The 26,061-nt window shown below is 29.6% G+C and overlaps 2 protein-coding genes across 2 annotated transcripts; one reads left to right on the top strand and one right to left on the bottom strand.

The window, feature by feature from the left end:
• Positions 1–274: 274 nt before the first annotated feature.
• Positions 275–3,501, bottom strand: LOC113863056 (WEB family protein At2g38370-like). The gene is made up of 2 exons (XM_027496447.1): positions 3,043–3,501; positions 275–1,961 (listed from the first exon to the last, which is right to left on the bottom strand). Exons 1-2 carry the CDS (start codon positions 3,244–3,246, stop codon positions 519–521), a joined length of 1,647 nt encoding a protein of 548 aa, XP_027352248.1. The 5' UTR covers positions 3,247–3,501; the 3' UTR covers positions 275–518.
• A 15,681-nt stretch (positions 3,502–19,182) lies between these two features.
• LOC113863438 lies at positions 19,183–20,011 on the top strand. Its single transcript, XM_027497021.1, has one exon. The coding sequence runs from the start codon at positions 19,275–19,277 to the stop codon at positions 19,854–19,856; it is 582 nt and encodes a 193-aa protein (XP_027352822.1). The 5' UTR covers positions 19,183–19,274; the 3' UTR covers positions 19,857–20,011.
• Positions 20,012–26,061: the final 6,050 nt, after the last annotated feature.

Genomic DNA, 26,061 nt, shown 5'->3' with positions numbered 1-26,061 from the left:
TCGGTACCTCATTTTTTTTTCTAAATAAGTCTATTTTTAAAAAAAAATCATGGTTAGAATATACATTTGGTCCTTATAATCAATAATCGTGTACAAATTAATTTCTATAGTTAAATTTTATGTTTTAGTTCTTGTATGAGTATATTTATTTACATTTTAAACTGCACGAACTAATGTGACAATGTTTACTTTTTTTTAATAGAAACCAAATTAAAAAAATTGTCAAGTATATAAACTAAATTTATAATTGAACCTTAATATTGCGAGAGTGATGCTAAAGTATCAATGCCTTTTTATATAAACGAGTAAAAAATTAGGCAAATAAACTAGGTATGAATCATATGAATAATCTCTACAACTAGCATAGGAAGGCAAAGGAAGTGTGCATTACTAACTAGGTAGTTAATAAATATACAAGCAGGCACAATAAGGTAATGAGATGAAAACTAATAGAAGATGCAAATAGAGTCTAACTCTTGTGAGGGTAAGATGGAAAGGCAAATTGAACAACCAATATATCACCTCAAATTCAGAGTTGGCCTCTTCTTTTTCTTCTGCTGTTTGGACCGAAGAAGTGAGAATCGGGCGAATCCAAATTTCTTTCTCTTGGCAGAAAACAGCTTCTGGCCATTTTCTTTCTCAACTAGCTTCTTAATAAATTGATCATCATTTTGTTTGCTAAGCACTTGACCCAGTGACATTGACACATTCCGTTTCAGTGTGATTCTTTCTCCAGCTTCTAACACTTGTGGTTGAAGCAGCTTCCTGCTAAGTATTTGACCTATTGATAGGGTTGGCTTTAGAACTGGATTGTCTTCAACTTCATCATTTACCAGATGCACTCCATTTACATCAAGTAATCCCGAATCTCTCTCAAGCTGAGACGGATAAGAGTTCTTGAACTTGGTAGAGTTATGCATAGAATAATTCCTTAAAGCTTCTTCAACTCCTAGCTTGCCCCTATTTGCAGCCTCTACCCTTTCTAATGCTTCTTCAAGGGCCTTCTTGCTGTTTTTAACTTCTTCCGTGGCTTCTTCTACCCTTTTCAAGATGTCCATGTTTGACCAGTTCGCTTCCTCAACTTCGAGCATTGCAACTTGAACTCTCTTCTTAGATTGTTCCTCGGCGTCTTGAGCTTTGCATGTTAGAGCAGTATACTCTTCTAATGAAAGAGTGATCTGATTTGTCTTTTGATTAGATAAAGCATTAATTTCTGCAAGGGCAAAGGCCTCTGCAGCTCTAGCAGCTTCCTTCATTTTTCTGGCTGCAACTAATCTGATTTCTGCAGTTCTTATCATTGCTTTTGTGTGTTCAATCTCAGACATTGTTATCAAAACTTCTGATTTTGCTGATTCTCCCACCCTTTTGAAATTCTCGGCCTCAGAACTCAATCGCTGGAGCTCTCTCGTAACAACTGAAGGATCATCCAAAGCACCTTTAGTTTCAACATCTTTCACTACTTGCAGCCTTAGTTTGGTCTGGTTCAATTCTTCTTCAAGAGAAATAATTTTCGATGAATTATGTGTTAGCCTCTCGCGCGTTTTCTCAAGTGAGATTCTTTCCTTCTCTAACTTCTTATTAAGTGATTCCACAGAAGCTCGCACGTCAGCAAGATCATTAGTAGTTCTGGTTAAATTCAATTTGGCCTGCTTCAATTCCATTAGTATTAAACCTGGAGCAGAAGAAGGGTTGGGGATAAAGCATTCCCTTGAAGGATGAAGAACCTTTTTTTCTTTCTGCTCCACAGCTGATGTTTGATCACATATGCTCATCTGAAGATTCAAATTCACTTCAGCCTCTTCCTTCAGTAGCTTTGATTTCAAATCTTCAACAAGCCTTTTGGCACTTTCCAATTCTTTCAACACATCAAGAGTTTCCCTTTCTTTCTGGATCAGTTCTTTCTCCAACACTGCTGCCTGCTCCTCCAGTTTTTCAGCATTGTGCTCTTCTACGTGGTGCGGCTAAAAAAAGAACGTGATGGGTTGAACTTCACAATTTAGCCCAACCAAAGACCTTAAAAAAGTTCAATTCAAAATGAATACACACATTCACACAATAGACGGTATTATGCCAAATTTTCATCCCAGTTTGTCTTAAACGGAGATGTAGCAGAATGATACACCAAGTTAATGCCTTCTTATCTTGGGAAATGCAGCTCTACATTAGAGGATAATTGAGTAAAGAAATTGAACTCAAGAAATGAAAATGTGAATGGCATTTTTATCTTTTTTTCCAGATGTTGATAACAATCTCCATCTACAAATGGCTTAAACAACAATTCATCGGCCTCACTATTACTCACGATTACAGAAGCACAACTCTAACATACTGTTTATTTGGAGGAAAGGGGAGATGAGGGAGCCAAATTACCTCCTCTCCAATGTTTGAATTTCTTCCAAAATTGGGGGGTTTTATTTTTCTCCCCTTCATTTGAATCAAACATGGACAACAAAAACAAAACTTTCCACAACAGCGTAAAAAGAAACCAAATACACTGCAAGAAGTATCAATCACAAAAACAACAAAGCCCCAGTTCCTCACGTATCATTCTACGAATCTTATAAACACAATAAAAAGCTAAGAAGCATGGGCACAACACGTGATACAAATACAATGCAAAACTAACATTGAAATATGACAAATTTTAAAAATCGAAGTACATGATACGACTATAATACAATGTATAAAATAGTCCAAAATTAACATAAATAATAAATTAAACCACAAGAGAAAATTTATTTTTTAAAAATGAGCATAAATCTTTATCATCATAAAAGTAAAAATTTATCTAACTACTACTATAGTATTCCAATTAGCATTGGCATGGTTTGTCCACAAAAAAAAAAGAAGAAGGTATTAGCCGTGTCCATGCATGTAGTGTCGGATTTCATCCACAAAGTCTCCACCTTTTCCATTGCAGAGGGAAATAAACAAAGAAAAACTATGAAATGGACGCATTTCAGCTTGTGGAGTGCTGTTAAGAGAGAGAGAGAGAGAGAGAGAGAGAGAGAGAGAGAGAGAGAGGAGAGAGAGAGAGAGAACCTGAGAATGAGAAGCGAGACACGCAATCTTATTGTGAATAGGTTTCCAATAACCAACACCACCGAACCTGGTAACGGCTTCCTTCACCGATTCAAAGGGTGCCGAAGTATCAATCTCCGTTCTCAAACTCTCATTCTTCTGTTCAGCTCGATTCGTCGTCGTTTCGACGACTTCGGTTGCCACGTCAGCGCCTTCCATTTCCATCAACAACTAGACGAAGAAAAAGTGGAAGTGAGAGCAAACCAAACACGGCATCGTCCGAGCGAGAATTCGAAGCGTGCGAAGAAACAAGAACAGAGACAAAAGGAAAACGACGTTAAACTATGTTTCGTGTTTGTGTTGTCCATATTATTGACGACACTGTCGTGTCGTCCTCTCAAGTACTTGGCAACGAAAGCAAACACGAGAGGGAGGGAAGAGGTTCAAGTTAACGTTTCAAACTGAATTTCCCTGAAAGCCCACTAGAATGCATAATTATTACCACTAAAAAGGATAATTTGTCTGCACTTCCTGCAAATTTAAAATGAATACGTATAAAAACTTTAATATCTAAAATTATAATAAATATTTTTTATTATTAATTACTTAAGTTTAGTTTTAAAAATTTAAATTAACGTCTTTTTTAGTAAACTAAATATGTATATGATCAAATACATTTTAAATATGTGTTTGAATTTATATTAAAATACTATAATTGACATTTACTTGAACACAATTAAATATATGTTGTATGTACGTTTCAAAATTTTCAATTTATTTTCAAACTTACACAAAATGGCTCATTGGGGCCGCGATGTTTTTTGTGAGTGTATTTTCGTTAAGATATTAAAAAGGTGAAATAAAAGTAAAAGTGTAATAAAGTTCACTCTTTCACTGCCGCTTCTGTCTTATTTATCTGTGAATTCTGACCCTTTTCCACTTTCACATAGACGTGAGGAATGGGTATTCCAGAATCTTCACGGACACCTCTGTACATTTATAGGGTCATTAGTGTGTGACGTAGATTTACATGAGCCAGTAAGAAAAATGGAAGAAAAGTGCAAATTAAAAATTATTGATGATGAGGACAAGCACGTAACCATATATATAGTTTTTATCCGGGCGCAGAATAAAATATTTGATTTTATTAAAATATTAAGCATAATTTAAACAAGAAAAATACATTTATTTAAATATAATTCTTTCATAAATTAAATTCAGTTATTATGGTCTGAACATTAATAACTTTTAGCAAATTCCATTTTTAATGTATACTTAGAAGATTTTTAGGTAAAACGTTTTTTATTTTTATTACAAAGTTCAGCCTTAATAACTTGTATTATAGAGAAAATTTGTTTTCTCCAATGATATTCATTTGTTTGCCACATCAAACACTAATTTTTTAGATAAAAAAACTATTGAAATGAGTATAATGTTTTTTAATAAAAAAATTTGTACAGACAATCACCAATCAAATTCTTGTTAATATGCTTAAAAATATTCTATATATATATATATATATATATATATATGTATGTATTCTTTCCTAATAAATAATTTAATAAATAAAATTTTATTTTTTATCCAACTGTGCAATACCTCGCTAATGGAGAAACAGGTATTATTCTAATGATGTGAGCGTTCCTTTTAAAAATATTTTAATACTCAATTTAAAAAAGGCGTGAGACAAAGTAATAGATTTTCTTATATGGTAAAAATTTATAATGGCTAGAATATGCTTTTTTAGATGAATTACAAGGATATGATTTTTGTTTTTAAATGCCAATGGTATTTTTATGCGTTTGTAAAATTGTTAAATTCTAAAACTTGTTAATAATGTTTTTGTAATAAAACATTACTAGTGGCAAGTTTTGTGTGTGAAAATTGTTTTTTAGTTAATAAAAAATTGTCAATATTATTTTTTAATAATAAAATGCTCACTAGGTATTAGAGTTAATTATTGAAACTAATGTCATGTTCATGTTTATAAGAGTATCATACATTTACAAATTTCTTTAACATCATATTGTGAATCTGATTTAAACTTCTATAAAAAAATATAAGATGTAACATTCCCAAATTCAGTCCAGTTTTGTGAAATACCTATTGCTAGCTATTGTCTTTTTTTTTTTTATATTTTCTTTTATCCTGATTTGATTCTTGTTATGAGTTTAGTTATCATAATGTGTTGTTTAATTATCAATTCATTTTTCTTTCTCTTCTTTTAGCTACTCGTGACTCTTGCTTATATTTTGTTCATGCATTGGTTAGATTCTATGAAATGGTATGATAATATTTTATGTATTCTTTCTCCTACGCATGTAAGTCTTCATAGTCATGTAAAGGAAAATTTTCTAAGGAACCCTAGGAGAGCAGATGAAACCCTATGTTAATTTTTCCTGATTGCATGAAATGCGTAGACCCTACATTTATTATCATTCTTTTTCTTAATCTATTTACTATTATTGCTATTATTATTATTATTATTATTATTATTATTATTATTATTATTATTATTATTATTCTTCTTCTTCTTCTTCTTCTTGTTTATTAAGAGAGAGATTGCACGTGTGATTCTTGCCTTTCCCTTAGTAATCGTTCATATTCCCTCTCCCTCTTTATTAATATCTACTTAAGTCTAGTCATAATGAGTAAAAACTCTTTCAGTTTTTTTTTTATACTACCTAAGCACACTAGGAGTCCAACCTTTTATATACCATCAAGCTTAATGTGACCTTAGACTTGCTAACCATTCATTTTTGAATAATTATTCCTCTTCCTTATTACATTTCATGTGTGAGAACCTAAAAGACACATTCGCACTTACCTTATGCCTTCTTAATTGCTGCAACCAAAATTGTGTTTATGTTTAAGAGAGAGATCAGCCTTAATGATCCTAATCAAAAGCCTTTATTACTTGTATTTAATATAGACTTTTCGTATTCCTATACACTCAATTATGACCAGCTATTTTTACTATAAATTAGCATCAACTACATGGTTATTTGTGGAAAGTTTTTCTAATAATTGTGTCTTAAATACGCTTAATCAAAAACCATTCAATTATCTCATTTATTTCGTCATTAAACCCCATTTATTTTGTCTTCTACCTGTGTTTAAATTTTCAGAAGAATACGAAGAGGCACATAATGATTTCCCTCCTCAACTAACTTAATAACTTCTGGTCTGCATTTAATAAGTGTCCTAATCGACGCCAATCAGCCACTTGAATTTTTCTCCTAAGAAATTTGTTTCTAGAAACCTGTATCTAGCCTTTACTCCTGCCTTCCTACTTTCTCCATTTACTCTGCATTTATTACTCGCAATAATGACACTCTGCATGGTGTGATTAGCGAAAAGAGGCGCAACCCTTAGGGCACAAATCAAGGGCAAACGAAGAGTTACACCTATTCAAGGACGTAGTGGATGGAGAGAGATAGAGAGAGAGAGAGAGAGAGAGAGAGAGTGCAACTTGACTTCTTGCGTACGGTTACCTTGGCTATAACACCTATTGAGGCGAAAGGTCATGACTTACACCTTATGTCTTCCCTCACCCATACAACTTATACTTGTCATATTTAAACTCTCTTCACTCTCATTTATTCTCTTTTCGTAAACACCTCCTCACTACCGCGAAACCTACTAAGGAGATTGAAGGAATACGAAGAACCTTCTTTGTACCCCACACTCTTACCTTCCTTTCCAATGCTCACACCGCCACAGTGGGACTACACCGTGGATGCTTCATCGTAAACGACGAGGGCAACTCTCCAACTTTCTTATTATTTTCGCTTCCAACAAGGTAAGGAGAGTCCCTGTATGCGTGTGAATGTGTGCATTTGAATGCATGATTATTGGGTGTTGCATGTGTCCTTTTTCCTTTTGTTTTCACCTCTAGTCTCCATTAAAACTACATGCAAATGGTTTTTGTTTCATCCCTTGTCATTTCTGTTTGAATGACACCATTAAACAACATTTTGTGACTTGCATGGGTACAATCATGGGTGAAATGTGTTTGCATGTTGCTGATTGCCTATTGTTTTCACGATCCTTGTGTAAACCTGTTTTTCTGTTGAGTGTAATGAGTGATTCAGAATCAATACCTTGTCGCATGCTAATTTTTTCATGAAACCCACTTGTTTTCTCTTTCGGTTTATACAACTATACCCTGCTGCACGTTAATTTTTCATGAATCCTACTTATTTTCTTTTCAGTTTACACCTTAGAGGAAAAAGCACAAGTTTTAATCAACAAACGTGCACAACGATTAATTTGGTTAAGTTTACAATGAGTTTTATTATGAAAAGTTTTTTTTTGGTAAAAAGGGGGTTAATGTTTTATAATGGTGTTAAGGTAATTAGATAAAAATCAAAATAGAACTTATTTTCTTTCAAACTTTTCTTTTACTGAAACAAATAACCTATTTCTTTAAAATCAAATTTTTACTTTTGACCTTGAGTTTCAAATAATTCGTGGTATACTTAAATTCTGACTTATTATTTATTGGTTTAAAAACCAAATGCATGTGGAGTTAACCTCATGACTGCCTTGTGGATATTTTTAATAGTTACTTAGTTAGAATATGTACCTTTTGTTTTGTACTCACATGAAAAGTTACTGTATTTATTATTGTTTTCCCTTTCTTTTTAAAGAGTCATACACGTGCATGACTTTCCATCTTGAATATACTGAGGAATAAAGGTTAAATGAATGGAAGGGTATCATTGTATATGTATTTGTGTACTTGCAGGGAATAAGGATATTTGATCACCTTGACTGGAGGGTAGTTGGAAATTCAAGAGAGTAAAATTCTGCGAGCGGCATGCATTTCATTTAGTGATTTTTCCTGACCTTACAATTAATTATAATATGTTTGTATGATATTTTCATGAGTAACTTAAGATGAATACTTCCTATTAGCTCCTTTTCGTAATTATCATCATTTTTTGTTATGGATTGAATTTTGGTGATTGACTCACCTTTTTTGCTATGTTTCTTTTTGTTTTTGTATTCTTCTTGTATGTCTTGCATGATTGTGTGACAGATGGATCTCTAATAGGCAATGATATGGGGAGAGGATCATGGAGGGAAGGAGACCTGGACCTACAACCCAGTGATACGTCATCACGTTTACCACGGGATGATCATCCTGAGTTTGGGACTCGTCGCTGATAATGGCTGGAAGCCCTGTTGAAGTGACTGTTTTCTTGTTGACATATCCGTACCCCTACCAAATGATGAATGCATCATTATTCACCCACCTCCTATTCCTTCAGCATCACCAAACTAAACATCACTCTATGAGTCTTTCAAAAATCTCGACAAAGGTAAATCCCTTATGAGTTTTGAACTCCCAACCACTTCTTGCCCTGACTTTACTTCTGAACCTGAATGGAAGAACATTGGAGTTGTTGAGTCAGCCATTCAGCCAGAACTATGCGATTCTTTGAGAGTTTCTGTACCCCTTTTCGATGAAGCTGGACCTTCCACACAACGCCCTTCGCCACCACCTTCACTTGTTTCATGTTCGCCACCACCCACCATTGGATGGATTGACAGTGACGATGATGACCTTCCACCTTCTCTTTGTCCTCAGCCGATGAACGATTCACCTTCCTCTGATAAAATGGAATGCGACCCTAGCGAGGATAAAATTCCTTTGAAATTTTATGTATAGGCTAGTTTATACAGTTATGGATTGACACTGCTCATAGGATGGACTTATTTTTTTTATTTTTTTTGGAATACTATACATGTTTAGGGTTATTTTGTTACCATACTTATTTTCAGAACAATTTGGTTTGGATGATATACTCACTTTCTTTTTATATAATTATATGTTCATGTTTTTTTATCCCGGTTTTAAATTCATGAGATAATGATATGTTCATTTTACCGCTTTGATACAAAATTATATTTTGTTGATGTGTGGAATGAGATATGAAAAGGAGAAATAGTTATAATGCCCCAAACTTTGTAATGATATTTAATATTGATATAAAGTGTGAAGTTCCATTTGAATATGTATTGGATATCTATATATATATATATATATATATACACACATACATACATACATGAATTGCCATATGTTTATATATTTGAGTATGTGATGATGATGTGTGTTGGATGATGATGGGAATACATATGTGTGAATATATGTGAATATTGATTTTGGGCATGTTAGACTTGTAGTTGGTCAGGATTGATTGAGAAGAATAGATTAAGTGTGAACTGCAGAGGCATTTTCGCTATAGCGAGAGTGTCCTGGGTAAAGGGGATGCAACTGTTGCATTCTCACTATAGCGAGAGTTTCCTCGCTGTAGTGAGAAGGCAATAGAGAAGGGTGCATTCTAAGTTGCAGTCTTGCTGTAGTAAGATTCTACATAAACCATAGTGCATAATCATCTAAGATTTTAACTGTAGCGAGAGGTGTCTCGCTGCAGCAAGAGATGGCTCGCTGTAACGAGAATGTTGCGACCAAAAGGATATTTGAGGGATTTAAGGTTTGGGAAGCTCATTTCTTATCCCTCTCTTCAATCTCTCTTCGATTCTCTTCACTCAAAATACTATTTCACCAATTAAATTGCCTCCAAAGTTGTTGGAAGTGAGATTGAAGGTAAAAAATGAGTTTGAGACATGTGGAGGTAAGTTTGTGAGTTAGAGTTTTTGGTTTTTCATTCCTTTTTTGATTCCTTGGTTTCTCATAGGGTTTTTCCTATATTTAGGAAAAAAATCAATGTGGAGAACATTTTCATTGTTTATTTACGTTATGAGTTTTCAATTTGAGGTAAGAGAGGATTTTACCCTATCTCTTGTGTTTAAATTTCATTTATAATGCTATCTAATGGCTTGTGGTTGAGATAGAATATAAGAATAAGTGTTTTTTGATAAAAGATTCTTTTTGATAAAAGATTCTTGATTAAGCTTGATGAAATGAATATTGGACATGTGTGAGTATGGAATGTCTTGATTATAGTGAGATTCTAGGAAAATTGGATGTTTGTGTGTAATGTATTTGGATGTGAGCATACGTGCCATATGTGAGAACGAATATTGTAATGTAATTGAGATTGTGGGTGAAATTATGTGTTAGCATGTTATCACTTGATGCAAAATAATTGAACGGTTGGAAATGTACGTGAATAGCATGTTGATGTTGATTGTGAATGTGTTTGAATATGTTGGAAAGCTATGAATGATTCAACGATACGTTAGGAGTATGGAAGATGAGGGCGGTAGAAATACCTTAGGGAAAAGAGAGTGGTGGTGACACCAACAGTGAGCGTGGGTGCACCACAGGGCACACGCTCTCCTCCTGACTCTCGGCTTCTGACTAACACCTTTGCCAAGAGGCCTGTGACCGCACACGTTGTATCTGTAAGGCGGGGGGTTATCTGGCGATCATCCATGGCAGGAAATTGAGTAAGTTCCTGAGATTGATGGCATCAGAAAAACTGTGATCATAGTGCCACAGTGAGCGTGGCTAACGTGCAGTGAGCACACGTGTGTATATGAATTGTTTGATAGTGCAATGAGCGCAGTTGTGTGTGAATGAGAATGAAATGATGGAACTGATGTTTTGTACTTGTTGATGCATAATTTAAAATATGTTAGAAATTGTTTATGTGCGGAATGGGTAAGGTGAGACATTAAATAGTTCTATTTGTCTTACATATATTACTTTGGGTTAATTATTTTTAATATGGATTTTAAAGAAATAATTTTCAGAAATATGGGAGGACATATTTACAATAATATGGCCATTAGAAAAATGTCATAATCGATTTTTTTTCACAGTCAAATCTGTAGAAGAAAAAGGTAAATATGAATAATGTAAAACTGCAATGTGAACAATAAAGTAACGGCATGAACAGAAAAATGTTGCTAAAAATAAAATAAAATAAATTTAGCATATTTTTTTATAAAGATTAATAAATTTCTTAGCAGACATATAGAAGGAGGTTGTATCAATATATCTTAACTCTGAAAAATGGACTGACATTTTTTTTCCTAACACAAGAAATCTCACGTGAACATTCCATCAAGTAGCACTTGAGGCAAGCTTTTTCAAGCCTCCAAAAATTGTTAATGACAATTTTTGTATGTATAAATTTATGTTAGAAAAATATTAAGAGAGTGTGAGTCAAGAGAAGAAAAAGAGAAAAATCAATATTTTAAATTAAAAGGAGAAAGAGAGTAAGGGAGTTGAGAGAAAAAAGTTTAAATTTTTTCAAACAAAAAAAATTGCAATAGTTAATAATGCAACGATTTGATTTATGAAAGTATGTTTCAAAATTAATATATAAATATAATGTAAGTATCTATGTTAATTTATTTTATATTATGATTTTAATATTATTTTTTAAATAATGTAAGTTGATACTATTCTTTATAATATAAAAAAACTAAAATTGTTAATTAGTAAACATGTATTTAACTAAAGTAGATTATAATTGCTTTGTGTTTTTTTATAATTTTTAATTAGTGTTATTCAATTACTTATCCTTAGTTAATTATTAATTTAAATGAAAATTTAATATATAATAATTAAAATGAATTATTATATTTAATATTTAACTATTTAAAAATTTTATTCTATATAATAATTATTTAATTTGGTCATATTATAATTAATTTAAAAAGTATAATTAAATTATGAGAATATTACGACATCATCACTTATCAATATTGTCACCTATGCCTAAAATAAATGACATGTTATGTATGTTAGATTTTATTATGTCACACAAATTTGTTAAATGCAAATAAATGGCAACCTTGTAAATGCACTTGAACGTTATAGGCAAAAAAATAAACATATTTCATCTTTCTTATGAAGAATGTATAGTGACATTAGAAGATATTGTAATATTACTTGGACTTCGAATCAACAGTCCATCAGTTGTTGGTTGTACTAATCTGAATACTATAGTATATGTGAACAGTTACTAGGTAAAGTAATCAACTAAGATCAAACAATATTAAAGGTTTAAAGATAAGATTAAAGTGGTAGATACAAAATTTTAGTTGGTTTCCCACTAATTCGAACATTAAAATAGCATAACATGCTCATAAATATGTACTATCTTTGTTATGGCATGTTCTTATGTTGAATAAAAGAATTCAGTAATACATGCAAAATTTTTATAATTGTTAACAATTGTGAATAAAATTGGATTATATAGTTAATGTTCAACATGTTTTATATAACACCTAAATTTTAATTAAAGCTCTTATATCATCAAGTCTAATAACATTTTCCAATTGAACATATATAAACGTATAATTATTACAATATCGTCATCCAAAACCCATGGGCATCATCATAGAGGAATCATCCTCATTTTCTCGATATATCATGAAAATATATAAGCACATTCCAAGAGGTGGCAAGTACTGTTTTCATTTTACTCATTTCAACATTATTCATATCAATTCACCATCAAACTCATTCAAATTAAATGGAGACAATTAATCGTTATCAACATCAGAGATAAGGAAGTTCAATTTAACAAATAATCATTTCAACCATTCCATGTCGTTATTATGCATCTAAAACTTTCACTCATTTCAATGAGATTTCACAATGACTATTGTGACACACAGGTGCTAAGTGAGGAAGGGGAGTGATCGCCGGTGTAATGTGGCACAAACAAGGAGTGACTATCTGACAGGCTTCCGATGGTAAGAAGTACATGAATGAATCAAACTTATACTGGAATAAGAGGAATCCAGAGATTGTGTATACAGTTGAGGATAGCTTAAAGAAATTGATTAGAACTACCTATACTAACAAAATGCATTTACTTTTCAGTAGCCTATCACTTAAGAACTCTAAAGTTAAGCATGCTTAACTTGGGACAATTATAAAAAGTTCTTAGGAATTGTGTGAGTAAGGACAAAGTACACTAAAAAATTTTGTGTTAGTTTGTAAGAACAGTCGCTAGTCCTGAATAAGTTGTGGGGCTATTACAGGTGAAGGTTTGCTTGCAGCTATTTTTTTGTCCAATGTCGCTTGGCATTACTTTGAATTACCAAATATTTATTAATTATATAGTTTTATCGGTTAAAAAAGCTTGTTTACTTTCTAATGATTGAAACTCAATCTGTTAACATAAAAAATATCTTTCTAACAGTTCATGAAAATGTTTGTACTCTTTTACCTTCCGTTAATCCTTTCAAAGAGATTGAACATTTCCTCAAATTAAGATTTCAAAAACTGTAAGAATGATAGTTTCTTAATTAAAATAATAATTTACTTTCCTCTTCCTCTAACTTTAAAAGAAGATTATGTGAACAAAATTAATCAACAAATTTACATTTTTTCAAATATCAAATGATTCGAACAATTTTTGGGTAAAAAATTAAGTTATATATAAGAATTGTAACTATCTCTTCATTATATCTTCTATTTAATTCAAACACCCATTTATCTATAATGATGTTCTAAATCACCATCTTGTAGTATAAGAAGCTTTTATGACATGAATAAATGGGATGCAAAGCGTAGTGCAATTAGGAAGGAGACAGATAGCATGATGTAAGTCACAAGGTGTTAAAAAAAAAATATATATATATATATATATATATATATATATATATATATATATATTTGTGTTTTGGCGAGTATTGCGTGTCATTTATCTTAGTTTTTAGTTAAAAGATTCAAGAGAAAATTATTTAAACTTGGACTGTAATATGTTTAATATTTTTTGACTATACACAAGATCTCCATGACGCAAAGGAAGTTTATTAACAAGAAAAATATATGATATTGTGTAATTACATGAATTGAAAGTGCGTAACACAAACCTATACTAGTAGCTTATTTAAAAATTTATAATTTATGTATTTTTATAATAAGTGGGTAAACTATTTGATAAAATAAAATAAAATAAAACTATATCTTTAAAAAAGTAACTTATACAGATTTACTTTTAATAATACTAAAATTACTCTAATAATATCTACTAAAGCTTATTTTTCTTCTATATTAAACAATTTCATTTTATCATTTTTATTTTTTAAAATATTATTCCTTAAAATTTTGTTATCATACTTTATTTAGTTGTTGATACAAAACATATTTATAATATGTAGTTGATACACTATATTGAATTAATTATTTAACTTACACAAATGTTTTCAAATTTTATTTTAGAAGTCATAATTTTTAATTTATTATTACATGATAGTATAAAATATTCATTACTGATAAGGAGGACATCTCCTATTTTACTTCATTCTTATTTCATTGTTTGACAATAATATTTTTATTTTTATCTAAATTAAAAAAAATTCATATATATAATGTGCAGAGAACTTGGTCATGTATAAATTCACTTAGTTTTCGGTCCTCATTTCCTTAATTTTTAGGTCTGCCCTTAACTTTAAATTTGTTTTAAATCAAAATTAATTTTATAAAATTAAGACAATTTAAAATTAAATCTTTTAAACCGTATGCAAATATAAAATTTATTATTAATCATGATTTTAAATGATTTTTAATTTCTTTAAAAGCTTGTATATTTGGAATTGATCCTGTGTAAAAAAAATATGTATTAAACCTTGACATTTAAAAGGGTAAAAATTAGTTTATATTATTAAATTCTTTTAGCACTTGTATCCAACATGGATTTAATTTTTTTCTCTTTTAAAATATTAGAAACTAAATTATACTTTTTCAAATAGGGATTAATTTAAATAATAACAACGTTAATACGGATAAAAATAATAATTTAAGGTCTTATTGTGGTTTGTTGGAAAATAATACAATGGTTTATTTCTTGCTTCATGGCCAATGTTGTGTGTAGGGCTAGAGATGGATTATGAGTTTAATTCTAATTTTGGTTATTTTAATTTGACTTTTTTTTCTTGTGATTTTAGTCCTTTTAATTTGGTACTTGTTCAATTTTGATCTTTTAACTTGTAATTGCATGATTTTATTTTCTCGAATTTATAATATATTTGACTTTTGTCTCTCAACTATTAATTATGCAATTTTAGTTTATGTATTTTTTAAATTTTGTATTTATTAACAACATTCAAATTTTAATATAGTGATAAATTGATTGTTAATAATGTTGAAATGTCCATGTTCATTTTATATTAATTATGTTGACGAGTTTATGCTTTTATGTCCAAAGAACAAATTATGAGAGTAATTTATTGGAGAGAATGACAAGTAGATATCGATTTGACATCGGTGCACATTATCATGAAACTATATTTTTAGTTAGGTCCCTTAAACAAAGAGAGACACATCAGTAAAATTAACATCTATTTTATCACTATTAAAATTTGGGTGACGAATCATCAGATACAAATTTTTATTTAAAAATAGAGGAACCAAATTAAAATCAGAACACAATTAAAAAATAGGAAATAAAAATTGTGTATGTATCAAACTAGTGGGACCAAAATTATGCAATTGGAAGTTAAAGGATCAAAATTAAATAAGTACTAAATTAAAGAGAGCAAAATTGTACAGTAATTAAGAGATTAATCTAAAGCTTAAATAAACAGGCATGCATATATAATCTTATACTACTATGTTAAAAATTTAAATAGACCAATTTATTAAACCTAAAATTTTCTGAATAACTTAAAATCTATCCTTTTTTTAAGTGAATATATTTATATTTAAAAGGTATGTACTTATCCTCTTTCTCTAGCAAAAAGATGACTCAAGTCAACTAGAAGCTATATTCAGAGAAGCCAATCAAGTGGCTGATCTGTTTGCTAAATATGTGGCTTAGAAAATATCGATAGGTTTATCTTTTCACCTATCCTTCCATTTCTGAGTAATGTTGTGTACTTTGATGTAATTGGAACATCTTTAATAGAAGTTTTGTCCATTTGGGGTTCTAGCCGTTTTAATTATCCATGACAAAAAAATCAAATGCGATTATAAAAATATCTTGATTGTTTTAATAAAAAAATTTGACTTATCTTAAATATATAAGCTAGACTCTGAACTCCCAACGAACTGCTTTATTTATTTCTTGATGGTTTCTTTATCAAGTCAGCTGAGGGATAGTGTGTTGAGTTTGGCCTCGCAATGCTAATAATGTGGGTTAGAGGAAAGTGATATCACAATTTAAATCTAATGCAGTTGAGGACCTGTTCTATTCTGGTGGCCCTTCCTCAGAACTATCTCTTGCATTGGGATCGTGATTTTGTTCTACAATCTAGGATGCCAAATAATTGTTATTTTTCTGCATTACAATGCCCAAGTTTGATCTTAACAACTTCACTAACATATTCATAATCGAGATCCTAATTAAAACAATATAGAATGGATTAACCCTATGAAATAATGATTAACTTCATGTTATTTCTCTAATACCAAAATTATCAATACATTTGTTGAAAAGGAGTATTTCCAAAACACAATTATTCATAAATATGTTGAAATTCACCCTCAGAACCTATGATTTTATGCAACTCACCGGCTTGATAATTTCCAAAGTAGATAATAATTTAATTTAATGGTTAAATGCCAATCCCAATAAAGAATATAGATACACATGACTGCATAGTTTTTTACCTGTTACTTTTCCAAGTGGTGACATTCGCCTCTTCAATCACTGTAAACCCATTACAAAATTTTACTGGTTGAACCAATCAGTTTGAGTCGGCAAAAATGGGCTATTCCGTCGATTTAAAAAGACCTATTGTGAGCTTCGAACTTTGAGGTGCTGATTAAAAGACTTCAGATCTATCTAAGTTACTAAAAATAATGTTCAAATTGGGAAAGCTTAATTTTTTAAGAGATTTTGTGTGTTTAGTTTGCATCGTGATAAAAATATATATAAATTTAATTTAAATTTTAAATTTAAGCCAATTTGATTAAACAAACTTATTTTGATCAGTTAAAACCAATACATCATTAGAATGTAATTTCACACACAAAAAATTATTTTATTTAATTTTTCACAAGAAGGAAAGATATTTTTAGCAATGGTTTATTAATTTTTTTTTTAAAAGTGTATTTAATTTCATTAAAAATCATACAATAATATTAAACATTACGATTTTAAAAATATATTATTTATTAATTTATTATTATGTATCATTACACATGTATTAAAAAAATTGTGCACAAAAATATCCTTAGCCTATTTAATAATAAACCTCAGCTAGCTTATGACATTCGCACACGTGCTTCTAATAAATCTATAAAGATAATCGTGTCATGTCTAAAGGCCAAGTAATTATGGCCCATACCTTCTATGATACTCACTCACACAGGACACAGTCCATTCGAGTTTCTGTCATAAATGATGGAAATGGACCACAGGTAGGTGATTCTCTCTCCGATTCATTTAGTTCAGTCCTATTCATAATCACAACCTATTAATCAAGTATCTTATCTAGTCTTTCTTATGTTCAATAAATTGTTACTGGCCATATGGGTTTTTTGAGTCTGCATTAAATTGTGTAAATTCATGGAAGCTGCATGTGATAGCTCGTAAGACAAGAAAAGTAGTAGTAAATTACGTAGTAACAGAGGAAAGGGTACCCCTTAATATGGCACGTCTGCCCCATGTTTCTAGTATTACTTCCAAGTTTGACTTACAATAGCAGAGGATATGCAGCCTTAAATTCAGCATGTTCTTTGGGTATATCGTGCCAGATCAAGCAATTCACATAGGGAAGCAAAAAGATGGATTTGGATTGCTTGCAGTTTTGGCAGAAAATGCTGCAGTTTCTTATTCGCTTAAATAAAATTTTTTTGCTTAAGCGAATTTTGGTAAAAAGTAATTTTGGCTTAAGTTAAAACAAATTCACTTAAATCAATTTTTGCTTAAGGCAGAAAAATTTGCTTAAGCGAAAGTAAAAATACACTGCAATATCTTTTTCTTCTTATGTATTTTCGCTTAAGCGAATATGATTCACTTAAGCAAAAATATTCAAGAAGAAGAAGATGATTCCTTCTCTCCATTACTTCGGTTCTCTCTATTCTCCTCTCCTTCCCTTCCTCTTACTTAGTCTCTTTCTTTCCTCCTCTTCCCCATCTCTTCTTCCCCATCCAATCTTCTTCCCCCTCTCTCCTCATCTAGCTCTCCTTCCTTCCCCTCCCCTTCACCCCCACTCATCTCCTTCCCCTTCTTTCTTCATCTAGCCCTTTTTCCTTCTCCTTATTAGCCTTCTCCTGCTTCCTTGTGTTCTTGCTTCCATCTCTGATCTCCCTCTCAGCTTCACTTTTTCTCTTCTTCTTTTAGTTTTTTTGCTACTCTTTCTAAATTCGCTTAAGCAAATTTTGCTGGTTTAAGCGAAAATTGGCTTAAGTGAATTTGTTTTAACTTAAGTTAAAATTATTTTTTACCAAAATTCACTTAAACAACAAAATTTCGTTTAAACGAATACAAAACCAAAACTGCAGACAATCCGAATCTCAAAAAGATATATGCTAATCAGTGCCTTTATTGTCCTCTAAGTACTATTAATTAATAAATTAAAAGTAAAAATTATTATAATATAGTAGTTATCTTTATAATTTGAAGAAATGTTGGTTTTGATTTTAATTTTTTTAATTTTAGTTTTAATTTTTTAAATCGAACACTTTCAATCTTTAATAACGACGAAATTTACTAAAATTTATTATCTGTCAATTTTTTTATCAATCACGATTTCTTATTAATATACTTCTTTTTTCATATATTTTAATATTTTTGTTTTTAATTCTTTAATTAGAGTCAAGTATTTATTGATATTTTTTTTCTTTAAGAAAACTCTCGTGCAGGACCCAATTGGAATTTAAGAGTTTAAATTTATTAATATTCTAGAATAAGGCACGTCCCTTACACATAATTTGATGGAATGTTGAGTACCTTTTAATAATTTAGCAGCATTGATTAACGATGTAAAGCAGTTTTTCATACTCAACCCCGTCAAAATTAAACAATTCGAACTAAGGATTGCTTGAATTCAATTGAACCTTTTGTTTAAGAACATACTTATAGACTAAAATTTTGCTCACATACAGCACAACACGCAAAGGAAACGGTCAGAACCATTAGGTGCAAAAACGAGGAACCTATGTCACTTAAAGTTAAACAATGTGATATAATACAAAATGCTTTCAAGTGCATGTGTTGCATATTAAAAAGATATATCCAAGTGCTGACTTCACCGGTATATGTGACACTATTATTTAAACCAAACCCAAAGTCCAAGACCTCTCTATCATTATTTTTGTCTCTCAACAAACCCACCCATTTGGATTCGGACAATTCTCATCAAAGATGTTCAATGCAAAATCTGATGAGGTTCTTCCCCACAAGACTGTGCTCCAAATCAAGCAAGATGACAAGTTCTTCAGTAGGCTTCTTTCAAAGGAAAGTTCCATGTCTCACCCATCATTCAGAATGGCTGTTGCTGTTCCTTTTGTGTGGGAATCTCAACCTGGCACTCCCAAATACACTTTCTATGAGGAAACTCTACCTCCTCTTACTCCTCCACCTTCCTATTACTTCAATTCCATCACTGCCACCAAAAACAAGCCACTCAAGAAACGTTCAAAATCCAATCTTTTGTCATCACTGTTCACAAAACTCCATCTCAAGAAAACCACTCTCTCACCCTCTTCACTTTCCTCTTTCTCTTCTCCATCTTTCTCTTCATTGTCATCCTCAGATTCTTCCCATGTTGTTCTTAAGCTTGGAAGGAGGCGTTTCCTAAGCTTTGGTTCTTCTTTTGACTTTAGGGGTGTTGATGATGAAGAGGGTGTTAGTTTTACTTCACCCACTTCAACACTTTGCTTTGGCATTCCTCGTTCTGCTAGCTCCATCTCTAACAGTACCTTCCGAGGTTCCTGCAGGAGGTGAATTTAATGTAATTGAGCCATTTCACTGTACTTTGGAGAATGATTTGGTGTGGCCATGGTGCTGTTGCTTTGAGTTTTATGTGTAAATGTTTTTGTTCCTCTCTGTGTTTAAAGGGAAACCAATTTTCTTGTTAAAAGTTGGTCTCGAGTTTGTTTCTTTCAAATAAATGGTCTGTTTCTAAGGTGTATTATTCTAAACATATTGTGCAGTTCAATGTTAAAACATGATATATTATTTGCATTTTGATTTTAGAATGTGTCCGAACTGAGTTGTGTTTTTTTGTCTTCGTGGACCTTATAAAATTTTAACTTTTAAGCAAAAACTGTTGTATTGCATCGACTATGACCATGGATTATTGTTATATTGTTATTTTGATATTTGTGATTGTTATCTTGTGATAATAGACAGTAATCAATGAATTAAGTAGGCTGTTAAGAATATATTTAATTTTTTAAAATTATGAATATATTTAACAAGAAGTAAGTTTCTTAGAGTAGTTCTTTTATGAATAACAAAATTTTTCTTTAAAATATTTAGCAGTTAAACACATTTAGTTATTAGAAATAAAATTATTTTTCTAATAGAAATTTTGGAGATTTTTTTATCAGCTAGCTAAATGGGCAATTAGCATTTGTTGTCCCTTCAAAATGTGGAGGGGGAAGAAGAAACATAAATCAGTTCAGCATATTTGAAAAAGTATTTTATTCATTCATTTCCTTATTTTAAATAAGGCCAATATAGCATTCTATAAGGTTCTTGTTCATTTCTTTTTGTCTTTCTCAACGTGATTATTCATTGCAAGAAGCAGAATCCGGTAAGAGTTACTATCATGCTATTAATTGGGCCTGAATAGCTGACAAATTGCTATTCCGTTGGAAATGATTTCGCAGTTTATTTCGTTTTTCTAGTGGCTTTGTTGTTGTGTCGTGTTGGTAAAGGACGCTTGAATATGGTAGGCTTACCTTTTGCTTCGGCATTTCTCGTGTGTCACGGATTCACGTACTTAATATCCAAAGTCATAATGGAACATATCTTCGATTTCTGGCCATGCAATAAATAACTAGAAGAATAATGCTATTTTCCTGACACTAATGCAGCTAATCAAATAAGAGTTTTAGTAAGTTATCGCATAGGGTAAATAGTTTTAGATCGGGTGGATTAGTAAAGTTAAAATAATATTATATTAAAAATTGTATTTTTTTATTTCATTTATCCGTTTAGGACGAGATTATTTATTCCATAAAATAATAATTTGGACAAATTCATTAAACAAATAATGAGATGGAATTTTCCTTAAGGAAATATGTTTTCCTGATATGTCAGATAATCAAAGAGTAACTATCATTTGTATTTAATTACTTCCTTAAAAAAATTTAATTGAGACAGTAATAACATCTTAGGCTGTCAATTTACTAAGGTTTCATTTGATGCAAAAAAAAAAAAAAATTGAATTGAATTTCAGAATTATAATTCTAATTTCAATTTCATTAGAATTAAAATTAGTTTAAAATTATAATTTTATGTTTGGTGTATTCAAAAGAATTAAAATGTAGAATTAGAATTCTAAGTTGAAATCAAATTCTACAGTGTGTTAATAAAATATAATTGATTATAACAATTTTTATTATTTTCATAATATAATCGCCTCAAAAGTATATTTCTTCTTGTATTTTTATCACTCTCGTGTGTTGGCTCTCTAAATATATTTCTTTGTTAATATGATAAAGTTATTGGGACCATTATAATAATTATTGCACTTGACACTAGTTTTTCTCTTTTTTATTTCTCTTGTACTCTTAATAGTTTTTGAATTAATTTCTAATATATTTTCTAACATCTAACAATTCAAAAAATTACTAAATAATTTATTACACAATTAATATAAATAATATAGTTTGTGTTAAGTGGAGAAAAATAATATAATATAATTTGCGGTAAGTGTAAAAAGTACAAAATAATAATATAATATAATTTGCAGTAAGTGTAAAATAGCAATACGATACAATAACATAAATATATTAAATATGTAATAAATATAAAATAGGAGAAAGAAAAGAAGAAAAAGATGTAAAAGAATAGGAAGAATAAGAGGAAAAGGAATAGAGAAAAATTACTTTTATTAATAATCAATGTAAAACGAAGAAAAAGAGAATAAAAAAATAAGAGAATATAAGAAAAAGAAGTAGTATAAAGGAGAGGAGAGTACAAAAAAAAATAAAAGAACATAGAAAGAGGAATAAAGATGCAACGAAAGGAGAGAAAAAGGAATAAAATACCAGAAAAAAAAGAATTATGAAGACGAGAAACTATAGAAATAAAGAGATATATACTTAAAAGTGTATTTGTAAATTATGATATTAAGAATTTAAATTCTTAAGTTACATGTTAAGAATTGAAGTGAGTCAAATTTAATTATAATAGAATTATATGAAATTAGTCTATAGAATTATAATCATAATTTTAAATATACACCCAAACATAATAATTAAAATTCTAAACTTCAATTCCAATTTCAATGTTCAATTCTACCCTCAATTATGTATACCAACGGACTCTAATAGAGGATGGCGTAAAAGGAAGATCTTAACCATCTTTTACGATGTCTGGATAAATATGTGTTCATTTCCTAAAATACATCATTTTTCAGAATTGGTTTATATTTAAATTTTATTTATTTTATTATTAAAAATTAAAAAAGGACAAGGAATACATCATATTTATTAAACACAATGATAAAAAATAAATAAAATTTAAATAAATAATTAAAAACAACATATTTTCAGTATAAAAGTATATTTAAGTCTAAACTGTATTATGAATCAAATTGTTGTTTATATTAGGTGGGTGTTTATCTCTTCCTGCATTTTAATATGATACAAAAGAAGCAAGAGAAACTCTGATTGCCCCAAAGGAAAGATTGAAGGATACCCAATTACCTAACACTTGTTTGATCTCTGATTAATATTATTAATCTAATTTGTCGGCAGAAGAACTACTAAAGTTGTCACTTGGGCTTGTCCCAGGTTGCCCATGTGCAAATGGGCCACTCTTTGTGAGCACAAATAATTACCGTACGTAATACAATATCTGTCCATAAAATATATAAAAAAATATATCTTAAAAAATATAAAAATATCTGTCCGTAAAAACAAGCTTGAAGTCCAAAAGAAGAAAATAATACACTTACTAAGTGTATATCCCTAGTGATAGATAAGTAGAGGCGAAGAAAATTAAAATTAAAAAAAAAAGGTGATGTAACAGGAAAAAAAATAATAAAAAGATAAAATGATTGTTCAAGTAAGATACGAGTATCATTTTTTATTCTAAAAAGAATGGAATAAAATATAAGGGACTGAAGAAAAATGATGAGTAGACATGCATACTGCAACCTTTTATTCATATATTTAATGATTTTTCCACTTACCAACTAAAAATTTCGTAAGAGACACACTAAATATTGAAATGCATGGAAGTGTGACCCACATGCATGTGATTATGGGACTCCGGTCCCTCTACGTAGTTTGGGTTTGATTAAAATTCTCACTAAGACACATTTTTAGAGACGAGTTAGAGTAGATAGATGTATTTATTAGGGGCACAACTTCCCTTCCTCTTAGACTTGAGAAGAGAACAATTCGGGTTTAATACCTTTAGAATTTTTTCATAAAAATTACAGTGGATTACAACTAATTGTGATTTTCTTTGGTTTTGTAAAAACATACTAATATTATAATTTATTTAAAAATATTTAAATCTATTAATAATATAATTAATTACTTATGGATTATGAGTACTTAACTTAATATTGATATACATAAAAAATAATGAGTCTCACATTTAATCTCATGATAAAGTTTTTAGAGTTAATAAAGAATGTGATTAACTCTCTTTTACTGTCATGAAAACACATTTTATTACTGTTTAGGTGTACCCTTTTATTATATAGTTCATTATCTTATTATTAGTATTCTAAATTCATATATAAAGATTTAATTTAATTTTTACTTACATAATACTCCAATCTTGTTAGATAGAATCTTATTTTATATATTTTAAATAAAAATAATAAAATGATCATGTAGTTTCTGAAAATTACTTTATTAAAAATTATTTCAAGTAGTATTCAATTTATTATGAGTTAATTTAACACTTCACAAAAAGAAAAAAAAAATGTCTATTGGACATTATAGGCTATTTAGAAGAGCTTACAGCAGGTATCTTATCCCGACTTTTCTTTATTTAGGTTTCACATGGTTCAGTTTCTAACATCAATTGTCTATTTAGGTTGGACTTAAACTTCGATTTCGTAACCTTGTTACAAAGCAAGTCTTTTTGCCTTAGATTCAATAAATGCAATAAATCAATACTAGTAGTAAAATAACAAAATATATGTACAATAATTGAGGTATTTTTAGTGATATTTTTAATTAAAATTAAAATTAAAAATTTATCTTATAAATCAAAATATATTAGCTTTATGATAAACCTTTATCATATATTTTTAATATAAAATTCTAATTTTTATTTAAGAACAATACACAAAATATTTAAAATATTGCATCTAAATTTGTATCTTTTACAAAATTAAGTTATTTTCTTCTTTTTCAAAGATAAATGTGAAAAATGCCTAATTTTAAGGAAAGAGTAATATAATCTTATTGTTAATTTGTTTCCAAAGTTTAGGAGAGTCGTTATCTTTTTAATTTATTTTCTGAAAGTGTCAAAAATTTCAAAGTGAAGTATAATTATACATGAATAACATTATTTATCAGCATGATGCTTCATATTTATTATAAACTTACAATATTTATATTAATAAATTATTTTAGTTAAATAAAAATTAAACTAATAAATGCAAAAAATGGCCTCGAATTGTTCATGTAACCTTGGATTCAATTGTAAGATTCATCTAAACGAAAAAATATATACTGTTAAAAAGAATTATAACTTTAACACTTAATTAAACTCTCTATCGTCTGCTTGTGGAATAAGATGCTATAAAAAAAATGGTTAATGTATGTTGTGATTAGGTTAGGGTAGAAAAAAAACTATTAATGGTTGATGTTACATGCGATTAGAGTCTCTTTATCAATCATAATCACCCAATGTATTACGTTTGCCGTATGATTCACATCAATGCTTGGATACACGCTATATTCTGCAAATAAATGAAATTACACCATCGGTCCGTAGAAAGAATTATTGTATGTATGAAAGAGACTTTTCTTTTTAAATAAATAGTTAAATATTTTTAAAATTTAAGAAAAACTATGAAAATATAAATTGATTTTTTTTATTAATATGATGTACCAAAATTTAAAAACTAAATTCAAATTATGATTTACTAAGATTAGAAAGTATTAAATTTAGTTTATTTTAAAAATATCTTTAATTTAATATAATTTGTATTTAAATTTAAAATTAGATTAAATTTAAAAACAAAAATAAAATTTGAAAAGAATAAAATATTAAAATGTCGCGAGAAAGATAATCCCTCACATCTAAGATAGTTGCTAATTTAGATTTAATATATAGAAGTAAACTAAATTTAAAATTTAAAGTTTTGTATTTATTAATATTTAAGAAATTAAACTCGAATAGTTTATTAATTTATAAACAACATATCTAGTTTATTCTTTATTCAATAAATAATATGATTTTGAACTACTCAACAGATATAACAGATATAAAATTGTTCAAATTTAACTAAAGATATTAGGTTGGACTCCCTTATGTAATTGCGTTATAGTTTTATTAAACTTAAATAAGATTATTTTTTAGGGTTTACACCTAATTTAGAAAGTTTTTTTTTTTAAATATAGCATTTTGAGATCAATTGAATGAACAAAATATGAGAATATGATATGTTAATTTTTTGAGTAATTCCTTATATTAGTCTTTTAAGTTTGTGAGAAATGAGTAAATTAGTTTTTAAAATTTTTAAACAAACTTGTTAATTTTTTATTTTATTAAAACGTTAGACATTTTAGTTTAATTAATAGTTTCTATTATAATGTTATTAAACTTTTTCAAGGTGCCACATAAAGATGGTTAAAACAATGTTGTTTCAAACTTGTTCTCTCTTTCTTCAACCGCTTGAATTGAATCTCAGTGTGAAGCATGGTGTCTTACTTCAAAGGCTTCTTAGAGGATCCTATTACCGAGAACTAGTCAAAGATTAACTTCTTGGTGACAATTCTCTTTG

The sequence above is a fragment of the Abrus precatorius genome, unplaced genomic scaffold (assembly GCF_003935025.1).
Source record: "Abrus precatorius isolate BTA unplaced genomic scaffold, Abrus_2018 Scaffold3, whole genome shotgun sequence".
NCBI classification, from domain to species: domain Eukaryota; kingdom Viridiplantae; phylum Streptophyta; class Magnoliopsida; order Fabales; family Fabaceae; genus Abrus; species Abrus precatorius.
The sequence above is the reverse complement of the archived record's forward strand: the minus strand, read 5'-3'. Positions and strand labels throughout refer to the sequence as shown.